The sequence below is a fragment of the Salvelinus alpinus genome, chromosome 2, assembly GCF_045679555.1.
Source record: "Salvelinus alpinus chromosome 2, SLU_Salpinus.1, whole genome shotgun sequence".
NCBI lineage: Eukaryota > Metazoa > Chordata > Actinopteri > Salmoniformes > Salmonidae > Salvelinus > Salvelinus alpinus.
In genome coordinates this window covers 12,897,549-12,915,413 of record NC_092087.1, presented here as the reverse complement: position 1 = coordinate 12,915,413, position 17,865 = coordinate 12,897,549, and the positions used below count along the sequence as shown (strand labels likewise).

Genomic DNA, 17,865 nt, shown 5'->3' with positions numbered 1-17,865 from the left:
CACTGTATATTGGTAAACATCATACACAAAGAGAGTGAATTTTACCGGCATGGCATGGAACACCCTTAACGGCCCAACTGTTAGAAATGCTGATTACCCCTCCTCATGGGGCCTCTCTTAGCCAATAGTAGTGGCTGGGGCTGTCTTAGAAGGCGAGGTGAGAAAGGCCTAATCAGACAGGTGTGTTGGTGTATGTCCCCTGAGCCTTGGTTAAATGTTTGGTTTAATTCCCCTTTGTCATGATGCAATCACATGCAATCAGACCAAGGAGAAGACAGACACAGGTTAGCTTGGATGTCAGTTTGTTTTTGCTTTCTTTACAACTCCTTATGGAATTGTCAGGCCAAGAGCACAAACAGATCTGGGACCAGGCTAGATATAATGCCCCTGTTCCCCAGAGAGAAAGCCTTATGGTTGGGCTTACAGGCATTGGCGTACCTTGTCTCCCAAGTGCCTCGCCTCATGCCAGCTCAGGTTTCTTTTGGCCATCTGTGCATCAGGCCAACAGAACAAATAGCATGTCATTCAAGAGCTGGTTATTTTAGTCAGTGAATAGGTGGAAGGATACAGTGCTTGTGAATATTTCGGAAACACAAATAAAAAAAAAATATACAATTAAATAAAACAAGCTACTCTTGTATAATGACTTCGTATATCTCACATGTAAAAGGTAATATAAAGTGAGCCATCATGCCGTTCGTTCATATACCCGCAGGTGGCGCTAAAACCCTTCGCATAAAACCCAATGCATCGATTGCCTGATCCGGCAGCATCAGCAGTGGTGGTGTAGGGAGCAAGGTAGTCCGTGCGTCGAAAACGTCAGTGAAGCAGCATGGCGGAGATGTGGTTGGAGAGTCTGCGCTCTGAGTGTGTGGGGAAATAACACTCTCAGCCGATTTAACAAGAAAGATCAGTGTCTATTGCATTTTTTGTCAAATAAGTGTTTATCTAAGATGGAGAGCCACAGTGGTGGCAGCGTCCCTGCATCGAAATACAGCTCAGTGAAATATTACATCCCACCCGAGAGTTACGTTACACCAAGTCAAGATGGCGAGCATTCTGGTACCGAGCAAGCTGGTGGTACCGAGACTAGACCGAGAGCTGGAGTGTCTTCTACGCAATATATTCCAAAAGCGGGGGACCGCTTGAACTTTCAAATACCGAGAAAGAACAAAGAAAAGAGAGGTAGCTACTTTCTCAATAGCTAAATTCGCCGTATATGCTAGCTAGCTAGCTAGCTAGCTGATGTTTTCCTACATTTAAATAATGCTAACGTTACTGCATGCTAGCTATGCTAGCAACGCTAGCTAGCTACTTGTAAACAAACTGTATTCCATCTGTCTGATCATTGAATTTGACCCCGTTCAGCAAATAACTAGAAGGTAACGTTAGCTTGTTAACTTAGCATGTTTTTCGCTAAAGTCACCTGCTTTTATTGCACCTGAAAGTGAAACATGGTTTACCCGGTCAGGTAGCTACTTTAGCTAGGTAGCCATTGGAGTGGAGGTGGGCACTACGTGAGTTGTGTTAGTTAGATGTATTTTTTGAAATGTGCATGCTGTTAGCCTACATCTTACACACCGTTTCAGCAGGTAACGTTAGCAAGCTAGTAGTCTTTGTTTGGACACACCCACGTTCCATGGTTGTCGTGGTTGTCCCTTCCCGACAGAAATGACTTTGGATCCTAAATACAGGGAAGAAGTCCTAGACAACAGGATACAATTTATGCAGAGGTGCCATCTCTCGAGCCCCAATCAATCAGTATGTCGTTGTTTATGTTATTGACAGAAAAAAATTGTTGGACCAGAATAATATAGATTTGATTTGTTACTCTGAAAAGTGTACCCTGGGTGCGTTTTTATTGCTGGGCAATTTCTAGCCCTTGATAATCTTTGTTCCATTACATTCGGGAAGTATTCAGACCCCTTGACTTTATCCACATTTGTTACGTTACTGTTTTTATTATAAAATTTATTAAAATATTTGTTTTCCTCATCAATCTACACACAATACCCCATAATGACAAAGCTAAAACAGCTTTAGAAAATTTTGCTAATCTATAAAAAAAAACAGATACTTTATTTACATATAGGTATACAGACCCTTTGCTATGAGACTCGAAATTGAGCTCAGGTGCATCCTGTTTCATTGATCATCTTTGCAATGTTTCTACAACTTGATTGGAGTCCACCTGTGGTGAATTCAATTGATTGGACATGATTTGGTAATACACACACCTGTCTAGGTCCCACAGTTGAAAGGCCATTTCAGAGCAAAAACCAAGCCAATTCAAAGGAATTGTCCGCAGTGTTCCGAGACAGGATTGTGTCAAGGAACAGCTCTGGGGAAGGGTACCAACAAATGTCTGCAGCATTGAAGGTCCCCATGAACACTGGCCTCCATCATTCTTAAATCGAAGACGTTTGGAATCACCAAGACTCTTCCTAGAGCTGGCCACCCGGCCAGACTGAGCTATCAGGGGAGAAAGGGCTTAATCGGGGAGGTGGCCAAGAACCCAATGGTCACTCTGACAGAGCTCCGGAGTTCCTCTGTGGAGATGGTTGTCCTTCTGGAATGTTCTCCCATCTCTGCAGCACTCCACCAATCAGGCCTGTATGGTAAAGTGGCCAGACGGAAGCCACTCCTCAATAAAAGGCACATGAGATCCCGCTTAGTTTATCAAAAAGCACCTAAAGGACTCAGACCATGAGAAACAAGATTCTCTGGTCTGATGAAATCAAGAGAAGCCAGGTTTCCTCCAGCATCACGTCCAGGTTTCCTACAGACGTGATGCTGGAGGAAACCTGGTGAAGTATGGTGGTGGCAGCATCTTGCTGTGTGGATATGTTTCAGCGGCAGGGCCTGGGAGACTAGTCGGGACCGAGGGAAAGATGAACAGCGCAAAGTACAGAGATCCTTGATGAAAACCTGCTCCAGAGAGGTTCACCTTCCAACAGCACAATGACCCAAAGCACTAGGGATGCAACGGTACAATGGGCCCACTGTTCGGTATGTATCACGGTTTGTGGGCCACGGTAACCGTACGGTTGCGGTATCTTTATATTTAATTTTTTTAATTTGACCCCCTTTTCGTGGTATCCAATTGTTAGTAATTACTATCTTGTCTCATCGCTACAACTCGTACGGGCTCGGGAGAGACGAAGGTCGAAAGCCATGCGTCCTCCGAAAAACACAACCCAACCAAGCCGCACTGCTTCTTGACACAGCGCGCCTCCAACCAATGGAGCACCAATGTGTCGGAGGAAACACCGTGCACCTGGCTACCTTGCACCCGGCCCGCCACAGGAGTCGCTGGTGCGCGATGAGACAAGGATATCCCTACAGGCCAACCCCTCCCTAACCCGGACGACGCTAGGCCAATTGTGCGTCGCCCCACGGACCTCCCGGTCGCGGCCGGCTGCGACAGAGCCTGGGCGCGAACCCAGAGTCTCTGGTGGCACAGCTAGCGATGCAGTGCCCTAGACCACTGCGCCACCCGGGAGGCCGGTATCTTTATATTTAAGAAAAAAATGTAAACACATCACCCTTTAAATAATGACCTCTTTATTTTGCCCATAGACAAACTTTCCATTCAGAAAAATGGCAGCATGACTGACTAGGCCTGGTTTCTGTCTCTACTGTATGAAATCAAGGGGAGAAAAACATGAAAATGAAGTGCTTCTTCGCTTTGACAACATGTAGCTCTTCATCTCCCAATCCAGTACATAGTGAACCGTCACAGTGAGGTAGCTTTGAGTTGCTCTGGAGGTCCAACTATCAGTGGAGAGAGCTATATAGGGTGTCTGTGTCAATTCATTTTCAATTTCTCTCTGTTTCATAGAGCTTGGGAATTAGTTTGCTGCTGAAATGTGTGCGGGAGGGGACATTAACGCGGCAAAAAAAAAATCATCAAGTGACGAAATCCCACAGGGCTGCAAATCTTTGGCTATGAATAAGGCCACTGCTTTTGTTATTTCTTTGTTTTTCGGAATATGTCACAAATTGTTGTTGGAAGGCAGCAGCGAGAGATTGTTTTTTCGCTAACAAGTGGACTCTCCTTGCTCCAGCTCCACCTGCAAGGGATACGGCCGGGTGAGGGCCACGTAAATGACACGTTAGAAGTGTTTCCACTCGAGTAGCCGACAGTGGCAAAGCAATGCTTGCACACTGTACTTTGTTTGTTTATGGTCTTCTTACCCTCGTCATCGTGTTGAATGCTGAATCCAAAATGTACCCAATCAGCGGATTTGGAAGACGTCGGTGCCTCTTAAAATTTGCTTCTCTCTGTCTCGCTCGCCATTGTTACGTTGGAGCTGAGAGAATATTTGTTTTTAGTTTCCCCTCTTCATGGAGTCCCTTTAGGGAGGTTTCCTCCTGAGATGTTATTGCAAATTGTACATTAGTTGTTTAAGGGGGAGGGTTGCGGTCACTACATTTTGAGACATTGCTTTGGAGTAAAGTTTGTCAGCCCTCTAATGGCCACAAGTTGCACGTCTGGTTTTGTGGATCAGAATGTACAACGTGTGTGTAGTCTGCAGCGCAATAAGCAAGTTTGGAAATGATAGGAAAATGACAGGCATACCATAATTCCGCAGTTCATGTGTGCGTATTGAACCATAGGGGGCGTACCGAACGGTTCGTTAACATACTGTGTACCGTTGCATCCCTACTAAGCACACAACCAAAACAATGCAGGAGTGGCTTTGGGGCAAATGTCCTTGAGTGACCCAGCCAGAGCCCGGACTTTTAACCTGATCAAACATCAATGGAGGGACCTGAAAATAGCTGTGCAGCAACGCTCCCCATCCAACCTGACAGCTTGAGAGGATCTGCAAAGAACAATGGGAGAAACTCCCCAAATACAGGTTTGCCAAGCTTGTAGCGTCATAGCCAAGAAGACTCAAGGCTGTAGTTGCTGCCAAAGGTGCTTCAACAAAGTACTGAGTAAAGGGTCTGAATACTTGTATAAAAAATCAACTGAAATATCACATTTACATAATTGCAAAAATTTGTTTAAAAAAAACTTTTGTGTGTAGATTGATGACAGGAAAAAAAATGTAATCCATTTTTGAATAAGGCTGTAACGTAACAAAATGTGGAAAAAGTCTTGGGCTCTTCATACTTTCTGAATGCACTGTAAGTCATTGGATGAAGACAGACAGAAAACAGAGGGAACACCTGTCCTAATTAGCAAATCATGCTCCGAACACCTGTGTGTGTATTGGAAGAAGGAAGCCGGGAACGTGTTGTAACTAAAAAATACTGTCAGCTGCAACTGTATTAAAGCAGGTTGAAACAGCCTACAGTAAGTGTAAATTTTGCATTTGTGAAATTATTTTGTTGTGATTTGAAAGTGAAGGCTTTATGATTCTATGAACTATCACAAATTTTATTAGTCACATGCACCGAATACAACAGGTGTAGACCTAACAGTGAAATGCTTACTTGCAGTTTAAAAAAAATATGGATAAGAATAAGAGATGCAAGTAATTAAAGAGGAGCAGTAAAAAATAACAATATATACAGGGGGGTGCCGGTACAGAGTCAATGTGCGGGGGCACCGGTTAGTTGAGGTAGTATGTACATGTAGGTAGAGTTCATTAAAGTTACTATGCATAGATAATAACAGAGTGGCAGTGGTTTGGAGAGGGGATGTGAATAGTCTGGGTAGCCATTTGACTAGATGTTCAGGAGTCTTATGGCTTGGGTGTAGAAGCTGTTTAGAAGCCTCTTGTAGTTTGTGCTCCGGTACCGCTTGCCGTGTGGTAGCAGAGAGAACAGTCTATGACTTGGGTGGCTGGAGTCTTTGACAATTTTCAGGGCCTTCCTCTGACACCGCCTGGTATAGAGGTCCTGGATGGCAGGAAGCTTGGCCCCAGGATGTACTGGGCCGTTCGCACTACCCTCTGTAGTGCCTTGCGGTCGGAGGCTGAACAGTTGCTATACCAGGCAGTGATGCAACCAGTCAGGATACTTTCGATGGTGCAGCTGTAGAACCTTTTTGAGGATCTGAGGACCCAGGCCAAATCTTTTCAGTCTCCTGAGGGGGAATAGGTTTTGTCGTGCCCTCTTCACTACTGTCTTGGTGTGCTTGGACCATATTAGTTTGTTGGTGGTATGGACACCAAGGAACTTGAAGCTCTCAACTTGCTGCACTGCAGCCCCATCGTTGAGAATGGGGGCGTGCTCGGTCCTCTTTCCTGTGGTCCACAATCATAGTCCTGGCACCACACGGCCAGGTCTCTGATCTCCCTATAGGCTGTCTTGTTGTTGTCGGTGATCAGGCCTACCACTGTTGTGTCATCGGCAAATGTAATGATGGTGTTGGAGTCGTGCCTGTCCGTGCAGTCATGAGTGAACAGGGAGTACAGGAGGGGGCTGATCACGCACCCCTGAGGGGCCCCTGTGTTGAGGATCAGCATGTCGGATGTGTTCTTACCTACCCTTACCACCTGGGGGCGGCTCGTCAGGAAGTCAAGGATCCAGTTGCAGAGGGAGTTGTTTAGTCCCAGGGTCCTTAGCTTATTGATGAGCTTTGAGGGCAGTATGGAGTTGAATGCTAAATTGTAGTCAATGGATAGCATTTTCACGTAGGTGTTCCTTTTGTCCAGGTGGGAAAGGGCAGTGTGGAGTGCAATAGAGATTGCATAATCTGTGGATCTATTGGGGCGGTATGCAAATTGGAGTGGGTCTAGGGTTTCTAGGATGATGGTGTTGAACAGCTACACTGTTCTTCAAGTAAACATGTTTTTGTAAAATGTTCAGTGTAAATTGTTAAAAGTAGTCATTGTACATAGAGTTGTATGGTTTGTTTTACTTTGCAATCATTGGTTTTTGTTTGGCCATCCAACTTTAAATGAAAAGTCTGAGTCTCGGTGTCACTCTTACCATGGAGTTGCCCTGCTGTTATCACAATTTCTGCAGAGCGTATCAGAGTAGGATTGCAGAGCGGTCTTTCAGTTATCCCCGGTTGCGAGATGCACTATTGAGAGCAAATTGTAGCCGCCTGCTCACATTTGTTGATATTGCTTGTTAATTAGTGAATTATTTGCAAAGTTATAGCACATTTTTGGTCAGCAAACAGACTTTGTACAGTCATGAAAATCCTGGGGAAATCATGGTGTGCTCATCAGCTGCGTGTGTGCAAACGTGAGTGGGCCAGAGGAGGGAGAGAGATTAGGTAGTCCGCTGTAATTAATTTACAGGCCTACTAGCTAGATAGCCAATTCAACACATATTGTGTATGCTGGATTGCAGGGGCGCAACTTTGGTTTTAGAAGTGGGGGGGGGCATAACATTATATTTTTATCCAGTCGGATAAACAGTCTACCCGACCTCGCGGAGGCGTCCGCATGGTCCTGAAGCACACCGTTGCCTTGTTTTGTATCATATTCCAATGCTAAAACTGGGGGGGACAAAAATGCTAATGCCCCCAGTGAAAGTTTCACCCCTGCTGGCTAGTTCTCGGTAGTTAACTATTTAGCCATTATCATGTATTAATCTAATTGTCATGTCCGATTTCCTAAACTTTCCATCGGCGTAACCGCAAATGGCGACACGCAATTGATGAACGGGTGTGTTAAAAAAACGATGCTTAGCCTACTCGGGTTGTAAACCGCATCTCCAGAGCCCAATATTGGCAGCTGAGAAATTACTGACACTGTTGAAAAGCTGGGATTCCCCTCTATTCAACATTGGTCATGTCATTCTGACAACTGTAAAATATATTCCTTGAACAGCCTAATTGAAAAATATCTCCCATATGACTTGAGCTTTCGGGTAAAGTTTTTTTTTAAATCAGTCGTATTTGTCGAAAGGACAAGTGGCAAAAAATAAATATTTCAACCCCTGTGTATGTGTGGGACACTATTTAGTGCTTGATTCTAGATTTCTGCATTATTTAGTGCTTGATTCTAGATTTCTGCATTATTTAGTGCTTGATTCAAGATTTCTGCATTATTTAGTGCTTGATTCTAGATTTCTGCATTATTTTGTCACGGGACAAATAAATTGTGATTGGGATAGACCGACTGTTGAACTGACCAACCGGACTGTCTCCAACAGCCTTGTTCCAATATGTGTCGTCAGAGTCCCGGGAGTTTGAAGACATCTTGACCATCCTGTCATCCAACTACAGAGAAGCCAGCTCCAACGGGATGTTCATGTACACCAAGCCAAGACTGGTCCACAGCGAGCTGCTGGAGAAGGACGTAAGCAATGCTTTAGGCCGGCTGACATCATCCAGAAATGCCATTTAATCTGCAGCGCAGATGTTTTTTCATATTTTTTATCATTGTTTGATTGACAGTTTGTAGAGAAAAGGAGAGAGCTGAAGCAGGATGGGAGGACGGAGAAGGAACTGGAGGAGACCCACTGTTTCCTGATGGCTGACACCACCAAGGTAAGAACCTATGGCATTTACACATTTCTATGTACGATTGAGTATACATATTACGTATAATAATACTGTTATACCCCTGGTTATAGCTGCCATGGATCTGTGAGAAGGGCCTGCTTGTGGGGCACAGCTGGATCACAGCTCTGGGGAACCCCGCCAAGGGTAAGGTCGTTCTCCATCCACTTTTGAGCTATTTAAATCTGACGAAGTGTTGGCAAATGTAGTTATTGAAGTTTGTGTTATACAGATATTTCTAAACTGAAGTGAGGCTAATTGTAGAACATTAAACAAAAAATGGGATAGTAAAACCAAAGATTTTTTTATAATTAAGAGACCATCTTCTCCCACTGCCGGCCAATGGGCTTCCTCTCACCTTTCACCTTTATACATCCAGTGAAATATGTCTCATTGTTCCATCTGTGGTAAAACGGTTATAAGGAGGATTAAGACTGTTTCTGTCTTTCAGGTGTTTATCTGTCTAAAAACTCAGACCTACTGCAGATCAATCCTTTTAACCCTGGAGTCATGGGAGAGATCGTCATATTCAAGGTCATCAAGGTAACAAAAACTACCGTTGTTTTTCTCAAAAGTTCTCTCGTCCTTACGTGGTCAGGGAAAATTCAAGGACATTTTGAACATATAAATGAAAGTGCTCTCTCTCTCTCACACACACACACACACACACACACACACACACACACACACACACACACACACACACACACACACACACACACACACACACACACACACACACAGGGTAAAGTGAAGAGCATCTATGAGAACATGTCAAAGAACCTTCTGGACCCCACTCCCAAGTTTGACAGCCATTTCTCCAAGAACGCCAGCAAAGTGACATCTCTCACCTCCTATAGAGCATACGAACTTACTCAGGTAAATACTGGTACTAACACCATTGTGTGTAGAGGACGGGCCTCAGTAGATGTGTTATACCGGTGACTTACTGATATTCTGTTTGTTTGGAAAACAGAAACATCTGTAAAATCAAACTGAATATGCAACTGCGGCATTAAGGTTTCTTGTGTTTTAAGTCGTCATACTGGAAGTCCCATTCTGTCCTGTTTGTCTACTCTTTCCCCCCACAGCAATACTTCTATGAGTATGACTTTGATGAGCTGAAGCCTCGGCCGAGGCACGTGTGTCCCTATGCAGTGGTCTCTTTCCAGTTCAAAGGCAAAGATGCTCCTCTTCAAGCCAAGCCCATGGCTCCCCTGAGGTACGCCAGCACAGATAGAACAATGAGCAAGATATTTCACCAGATGTATAAATGTGAAGCGTCCGCTTAGCGTTTCCACTCACTACCATATATGGTAGTGAGAGGAAGCACAGTGGCCGGCACAGTGGGAGGAGATGAATTTTGGCCGACGTTCTGCAAATTTTCTCATCGATGAAACATTTGATCTCCATCCATTGATCTCTGTTACGAACAGAGTGGATTCAGTTTTGTAGACTTTACCCTTTACCAAAGTAAAAAAAAAAAAAAAAAAGCGTTATTTACAAGGAGTTTAAAGGCAAATGTAGTTATTGCACACGCGCACTTCAGAGTAGGTGTTCCTAACGGAAATATGTAGCTCCATGCTAGAATGGGCCAATAGGATATCCCTAGCTCGTACCTGGCTCTGCACACCTCCTTGCTTGTTCTGCCCACTATGACTAATTTGTTCCCATTGGAAACGACAGGCTGTGTCCTAATACAGGTGTATATGTGACAATGTTAGGTAATTTGTTGTTTTCTTTCGCTATCAGGTCAAACAGCCAAACGTCTGAAGGAAGTACAGGTAATTCATATCTTTTGAGACTAATTCATGAGGAGCGCAAAAAATACGGAGGGTTGTTTAAATTGTAGTCATTGAGCAGTGCTCTTATCCAGAGCGACTTAATAAAGTAAGTCCAATCACTGTGTTTGTGCTATTTGTTGGTGGCTGTATGACTGTCATGTCTCTTTGTCTACAGGCAGGAGTAAATACACAGTGTGGAGTGGAGAGCTTGTGAATGAGGGTAGAACAGTGTCCCTGGTCTCCTTCTGCTCCTTCTCCCCCCCCTTCCTGCCTTTCAAACTGTGAGTCCTGGGACCTCCTTTACAAATCAATGTTTTTATTTTTAACGTTTGCTTTTCAGCCCCATTAGATCTAAAGATGTCCATGTGAAGAGGATTGAATGTTAGTAAATGAACCTGTGTCTTTGTGTGTCTGTTTCTAGGCCTGAGAAGCTGGAGCTGGGTCAGGTGATGTGTATAGACCAGGTGAATCAGATGATCCCCTCAGCTCTGTTCTCCTGGAACCTGTACGCAGGCAGCCACGAAGGTACACATTACAGGAGGAACACATTACACACACACACTGGTTTTAAGCAGGTGCTGGAGATCAAGTGATATACACACTACCGTTCAAAAGTTTAGGGGCACTTAGAAATATCCTTGTTTTTGACAACTGTTGTGCTGATTTAAAGAAGCAATAAAACTGGCCTTCTTTAGACTAGTTGAGTATCTGGAGCATCAGCATTTGTGCGTTCGATTACAGGCTCAAAATGGCCAGAAACAAATAACTTTCTTCTGAAACTCGTCAGTCTATTCTTGTTCTGAGAAATGAAGGCTATTCCATGTGAGGAATTGCCAAGAAACTGAAGATCTCGTACAACGCTGTCTATTCCTCCCTTCACAGAACAGCGTAAACTGTCTCTAACCAGAATAGAAAGAGGAGTGGGAAGCTCTGGTGCACAACTGAGCAAGAGGACAAGTCATTAGTGTCTAGTTTGAGAAACAGGCGCCTCACAAGTCCTCAACTACAGCTTCATTAAATAGTACCCGCAAAACACCAGTCTCAACGTCAACAGTGAAGAGGCGACACCGGGATGCTGGCCTTCTAGGCAGAGTTGCAAAGAAAAAGCCATATCTCAGACTGGCCAATAAAAGGAAAAGAACACAGACACTGGACAGAGAAAGATTAGAAAAAAGTGGTGGACAGACAGTTTGAGGAGTTCGGATCACAAAGAAGAACATTTGTGAGACGCAGAAAAAATGAAACGATGCTGGAGGAGTGCTTGACGCCATCTGTCAAGCGTGGTGGAGGCAATGTGATGGTCTGGAGGTGCTTTGGTGGTGGTAAATTGGGAGATTTGTACAGGGTAAAAGGGATCTTGAAGAAGGAAGGCTGTCACTCCATTTTGCTACGCCATGCCATACCCTGTGGACGGCACTTAATTGGAGCCAATTTCCTCCTACAATAGAACAATGACCCAAAGCACAGCTCCATACTATGCAAGAGGTATTTAGGGAAGAAGCAGTCAGCTGGTATTCTGTTTATAATGGGGTGGCCAGCACAGTCACAGGATCTCAAACCTATTGAGCTTTTGTGGGGGCAGCTTGACCGTATGGTAAGTAAGAAGTGCCCATCAAGCCAATCCAACTTGTGGGAGGTGCTTCAGGAAGCATGGGGTGAAATCTCTTCAGATTACCTCAACAAATTGCCAACTAGAATGCCAAAGGTCTGCAAGGCTATAGTTGCTGCAAATGGAGGATTCTTTGAAAGACACTTATTTAAATCAATGTCTTGACTATATTTCCTATTCATTTTGCAACTCATTTCATGTATGTTTTCATGGAAAACAAGGACATTTCTAAGTGACCCCAAACGTTTGACCGGTAGTGTACATTATGTTTAGTGAAAAGTTAGAGTGCAAACTGATCTATGCCTCCATGTTTTTATTTTATTTTACCTTTATTTAACCAGGCAAGTCAGTTAAGAACAAATTCGTATTTACAATGACGGCCTAGGAACAGTGGGTTAACTGCCTTGTTCAGGGGCAGAATGACAGATTTTTACCATGTCAGCTCTGGGATTCGATCTTGCACTTTCGGTTGCAAGTCTAACCCTCTAACCACTAGGCTACCTGCCGCCCCTACCCTCTAACCACTAGGCTACCTGCCGCCCCTACCCTCTAACCACTAGGCTACCTGCCGCCCCTACCCTCTAACCACTAGGCTACCTGCCGCCCCTACCCTCTAACCACTAGGCTACCTGCCGCCCCTACCCTCTAACCACTAGGCTACCTGCCGCCCCTACCCTCTAACCACTAGGCTACCTGCCGCCCCTACCCTCTAACCACTAGGCTACCTGCCGCCCCTACCCTCTAACCACTAGGCTACCTGCCGCCCCTACCCTCTAACCACTAGGCTACCTGCCGCCCCTACCCTCTAACCACTAGGCTACCTGCCGCCCCTACCCTCTAACCACTAGGCTACCTGCCGCCCCTACCCTCTAGCCACTAGGCTACCTGCCGCCCCTACCCTCTAACCACTAGGCTACCTGCCGCCCCTACCCTCTAACCACTAGGCTACCTGCCGCCCCTACCCTCTAACCACTAGGCTACCTGCCGCCCCTACCCTCTAACCACTAGGCTACCTGCCGCCCCTACCCTCTAACCACTAGGCTACCTGCCGCCCCTACCCTCTAACCACTAGGCTACCTGCCGCCCCTACCCTCTAACCACTAGGCTACCTGCCGCCCCTACCCTCTAACCACTAGGCTACCTGCCGCCCCTACCCTCTAACCACTAGGCTACCTGCCGCCCCTACCCTCTAACCACTAGGCTACCTGCCGCCCCTACCCTCTAACCACTAGGCTACCTGCCGCCCCTACCCTCTAACCACTAGGCTACCTGCCGCCCCTACCCTCTAACCACTAGGCTACCTGCCGTCCCTACCCTCTAACCACTAGGCTACCTGCCGCCCCTACCCTCTAACCACTAGGCTACCTGCCGCCCCTACCCTCTAACCACTAGGCTACCTGCCGCCCCTACCCTCTAACCACTAGGCTACCTGCCGCCCCTACCCTCTAACCACTAGGCTACCTGCCGCCCCATGTTGTACAACATCGGTACCGGTTGTCTTTCTAATTGTGTGGTTTAGATTTCACAATGGAATTGTCATGTGTCTTGAATACTCTGCTGTTCCTGCCATAACCAACCAGCAATTTTGAAGAAGACCCGCTGCTATTCACAGGGCTTCTAACGTCTCTTCTGTAATGTCTGTGTGTTGGTATTGTAGTGTTGAAGAATGGAACCTACTGCAGTCTGCTGGAGGTAGTGGAGAAGAGCAAGTCAGGTGACCGTCTGGCAGCACTGCTACAAGGCCTGGAGACACAGAGACTGGTAGGTCCAGGTCCAGCACCTCCTCCTGGAGAGCCACTGGGATTGCAGGCTTTTGCTCCCGGCCTGTTCTAACACCTCTTCTATGTGCAGGTGCTTGTCCACGCGTTGGCTGACAAAGGATTCCTCTTCCTCCTGTCTTCAGTTCAGATGGCTGCTCCAACTGGTAGGTCAGAGTATAAAGTCTTATGTGCTAAAACTGTGAAGAATGTAATTGCTCTAGTAATGATTGTGTTTTTCAGAAAGAAGAGATGGGTGGAAAAGAGGCCTTCAAGCACTCTTCGTTTTTCAAGAGTCGAGGGATGTGACAAAATACAGTACAAATTGTCCAGCTACCCAGGAGCCTTTGCAGTCGTCATTCTCCCGTGACACTGTGATGCCCAAGCTTAAAAGCTTTGTCCCGGCCCTGCATCATGCCCTGGTCAAGGTGCGCTGCAACCCACCTGCTGACCTCTCGGCCGGGGTCGAGCACCAGGCCAGGGACTACCTAAGTGGACTTCATGATGGAAAGGTATAAATGCGTGACATGATAATAATATGCTATTATAAACCAGGTAGTTTGCGTCCTGGATGCTGATTGGCTGAAACCCGTGGTATATTGGACATTATAAACTGGGTGGTTCGAGCCCTGAATGCTGATTGGCTGACAGCCATGGTATATCAGACCGCATACCATGGGTATGACAAAACATTTATTTTTACTGCTCTAATTACTTTGGTAACCAGTTTATAATAGCAATAAGGCACCTCGGGTTTGTGGTATATGGTCAATATAACACGGCTAAGGGTGGTATCCAGGAACTCCGCGTTGCGCATCAGAACAGCCCTTAGCCATGGTATATTGGCCATATACCACACATGCGCCGAATACAGTGAAATGTGATATGCTTACTTACAAGCCCTTAACCAACAATGCAGTTAAGAAAATAGCAACACAAAAAAAGTAAGATAAGAAAAGAGCAGCAGTAAATAACAATAGCGAGGATATATATAGGGGTTACCGGTACAGAGTCAATGTACATGGGGCACCGGCGTTGAGGTAATTATGTACATATAGGTAGAGTTATTAAAGTGGTAATGCATAGATAATAACAGAGTAGCAGCAGCGTGTGGGGGGGGGGGGGGGCAGGCAGGCAGGCAATGCAAGTAGTCTGGGTAGCCATTTGATTAGCTGTTCAGGAGTCTTATGACTTGGGGGTAGAAGCTGTTTAGAAGCCTGTTGGACCTAGACTTGGCGCTCCGGTACCGCTTGCTGTGTGGTAGCAGAGAGAACAGTCTATGACTAGGGTGGCTGGAGTCTTTGACAATTGTCAGGGCATTCCTCTGACACCGCCTGGTATAGAGGTCCTGGATGGCAGGAAGCTTTGCCCTATTGATGTACTGGGCCGTACGCACTACCCTCTGTAGTGCCTTGGTGTCGGAGGCTGAACAGTTGTCATACCAGGCAGCGATGCAACCAGTCAGGATGCTCTCGATGGTGCAGCTGTAGAACATTTTGAGGATCTGAGGACCCAGACCAAATCTTTTCAGTCTCCTGAGGGGGAATAGGTTTTGTCGTGCCCTCTTCACGACTGTCTTGGTGTGTTTGGACCATGTTAGTTTGTTGGGGATGTGGACGCCAAGGAACTTGAAGCTCTCAACCTGCTCCACTACAGCCCCATCGATGAGAATTTCCTGTAGTCCACAATCATCTCCTTTGTCTTGATCACATTGAGGGAGAGGTTGTTGTCATTGCACCACACGGTCAGGTCTCTGGGTCCTTAGTTTAGTGATGAGCTTTGAGGGCACTATGGTGCTGAGCTGTAGTCAATGAACAGTATTCTCATATACATTTTACATTTAAGTCATTTAGCAGACGCTCTTATCCAGAGCGACTTACAAATTGGTGCATTCACCTTATGATATCCAGTGGAACAACCACTTTACAATAGTGCATCTAACTCTTTTAAGGGGGGGGGGGGGGGTTAGAAGGATTACTTTATCCTATCCTAGGTGTTCCTTTTGTCCAGTTGGGAAAGGGCAGTGTGGAGTGCAATAGAGATTGCATCATCTGTGGATCTATTGGTGCGGTATGCAAATTGGAGTGGGTCTAGGGTTTTTGGGATGATGGTGTTGATGTGAGCCATGACCAGCCTTTCAAAGCATTTCATGGCTACAGACGTGAGTGCTACGGGTCGGTAGTTATTTAGGCAGGTTACCTTAGTGTTCTTGGGCACAGGGACTATGGTGGTCTGCTTGTAACATGTAACATGTTGGTATTACAGACTCAGAAGGAGAGGATGAAAATGTCAGTGAAGACACTTGCCAGTTGGTCAGCGCATGCTTGGAGTACACGTCCTGGAAATCCGTCTGGCCCGGCGGCTTTGTGAATGTTGACCTGTTTACCGGTCTTACTCACATCGGCTGCAGAGAGCGTGATCACACAGTCGTCCAGAACAGCTGGTGCTCTCATGCATGTTTCAGTGTTACTTGAAGCAAGCATAGTAGTTATTTAGCTCGTCTGGTATGCTCGTGCCACTGGGCAGCACTCGGCTGTGCTTCCTTTTGTAGTCTGTAATAGTTTGCAAGCCCTTCCACATCCTACGAGCGTCGGAGCCGGTGTAGTACGATTTGATCTTAGTCCTGTATTGACGCTTCGCCTGTTTGATGGTTCGTCGAAAGGCAGAGCGGGATTTCTTATAAGCTTCTGGGTTAGAGTCCCGCTCCTTGAAAGCGGCATCTATACCCTTTAACTCAGTGCGGATGTTGCCTGTAATCCATGGATTCTGGTTGGGGTATGTACGTACGGTCACTGTGCAGACGACGTCATCGATGCATTCATTGATGAAGCCAGTGACTGAATGCCATCGGAAGAATCCCGGAACATATTCCAGTCTGTGATAGAAAAACAGTCCTGTAGTTTAGCATCTGCTTTTTTTTTTTATATAGATCGATTCACTGGTGCTTCCTTAAATATATTTGTTTTAAGTAGATTTCTGTCTGGAGTCAAAGTTTTCCCCATATCGTCTAAAGCCAGCCATAAGGTGCATGTCATTGATGATCTATTGGGTTTGTTATACTGTCAACCTTTCTGTATGACATAGAGCTAATGATTTTCCATGCAAGCAGACGGTAAAGTACTGCATCATCTCTCCTCTCTAGCTCCGCCACGTTCCCATGACTGAGTACGACACCAAGCTGGATGACCGGGGGAAGCTGTTCCCGGCTCCAAAACACCACAAGCTCAACATGGAGGGCTACCTGCGCTCCTACGTCTACAGCCCTAACCTCTACACCATGCCCGTGGCCCGAGCCAAGGAGATGATGGAGAGTTACTGTGTCGTGCCTGATGACATCAGCCCTGTGACTGATTGGGAGGGTGGTAGAAGGGCCAGCGGGGACAAGCCAGTGGTAGGGTCAGAGGTCAAGCCTAATGGTCCCACTGCTGCCCAGCCTCCGGCGGTCCAGGTGAACCTCTCTCCGTTTCAGTCTCGCACCGACTCCAACCCTCAGAAGGTGAAGGAGCTGATCAACTTGATACTGAAGTGTCGGAAGAATGCAGAGGGGGATGTGAGGAAGAGAGGAGAGGCGCAGGGAGGAGCGAAGGAGGGGGCAGGCCTGTTGGACCCCCGTGGGCTGAAGAGGAAGCTGGAGAGGGAGACTGCAGAGAGGACTCTGAAGTACCTGAAAAAGGCCTCACAGGAGAGGGGCAGAGTGGACAGCAGACCAGGTATGGTAGGCCTTACTGAGGGGTGGTGCCTTTGAATTGCTTCAATACTGTGGCACTATAACATGGGTCCATGAGTTTTCCCTTGACGGGTCAAATGGTCATAATTAAAGCATGTTGATATCAAACTTCTCGTCGGTCTAGGCTCTCAGGTGGACAACTTCCTGACTCCTACCAAAACGGATACATTACATCTTGAGTTGATCCCAATCTATTTTCTGTTCTCTCACTTCCTCCCTCTAGCTGAAGGGGGCCAGAACCCGTCCTGTCTGTCCTCTCTGATGCTCCACAGTGTGGGTCTGAGAGATGTGGACCTGAGGAGAGATGGATCAGAGGCTGCTGTCAAGTTACTGAAAATGTTAACCAGCCTGAAGAACGCTGCAGGGCAACAGCCACAGGGTTCTGAGGGCAGAGGGGGAGGGTCAAGAGAGGGGGCGGAGCAAACTGAAGCTCTGCTTTTTGATAGGATGATCAAGCTCGGTCTGCCGCCCAATCAGGACATTGACCTGAGGAAACGACCTTCTGGGGGCCTGCAGGACAAGGCTGACTACTTGGAGGTACTGAACTCACCTGGCATCACTTCAAAGAGGATATC

The 17,865-nt window shown here is 46.4% G+C and overlaps 1 protein-coding gene across 2 annotated transcripts in view; it reads left to right on the top strand.

Moving 5' to 3' along the window:
- The first annotated feature begins 771 nt into the window (after positions 1-771).
- Positions 772-17,865, top strand: part of LOC139554042 (protein TASOR-like) — a 28,138-nt gene continuing 11,044 nt past the window's right edge. Inside the window, exons 1-15 of one of the 2 annotated variants that reach the window (XM_071366960.1) lie at positions 772-1,185; positions 8,089-8,210; positions 8,309-8,401; positions 8,488-8,560; positions 8,865-8,956; positions 9,158-9,292; positions 9,505-9,635; positions 10,166-10,197; positions 10,373-10,478; positions 10,619-10,722; positions 13,464-13,567; positions 13,658-13,730; positions 13,807-14,075; positions 16,706-17,273; positions 17,514-17,827. In XM_071366960.1, the coding sequence (XP_071223061.1) occupies positions 954-1,185; positions 8,089-8,210; positions 8,309-8,401; positions 8,488-8,560; positions 8,865-8,956; positions 9,158-9,292; positions 9,505-9,635; positions 10,166-10,197; positions 10,373-10,478; positions 10,619-10,722; positions 13,464-13,567; positions 13,658-13,730; positions 13,807-14,075; positions 16,706-17,273; positions 17,514-17,827 (2,448 nt within the window). In that variant the 5' untranslated portion in view covers positions 772-953. Of the gene's footprint in view, positions 1,186-8,064; positions 8,211-8,308; positions 8,402-8,487; positions 8,561-8,864; positions 8,957-9,157; positions 9,293-9,504; positions 9,636-10,165; positions 10,198-10,372; positions 10,479-10,618; positions 10,723-13,463; positions 13,568-13,657; positions 13,731-13,806; positions 14,076-16,705; positions 17,274-17,513; positions 17,828-17,865 lie in introns of both variants that reach the window. The other variant, XM_071366952.1, reaches the window with a different exon arrangement.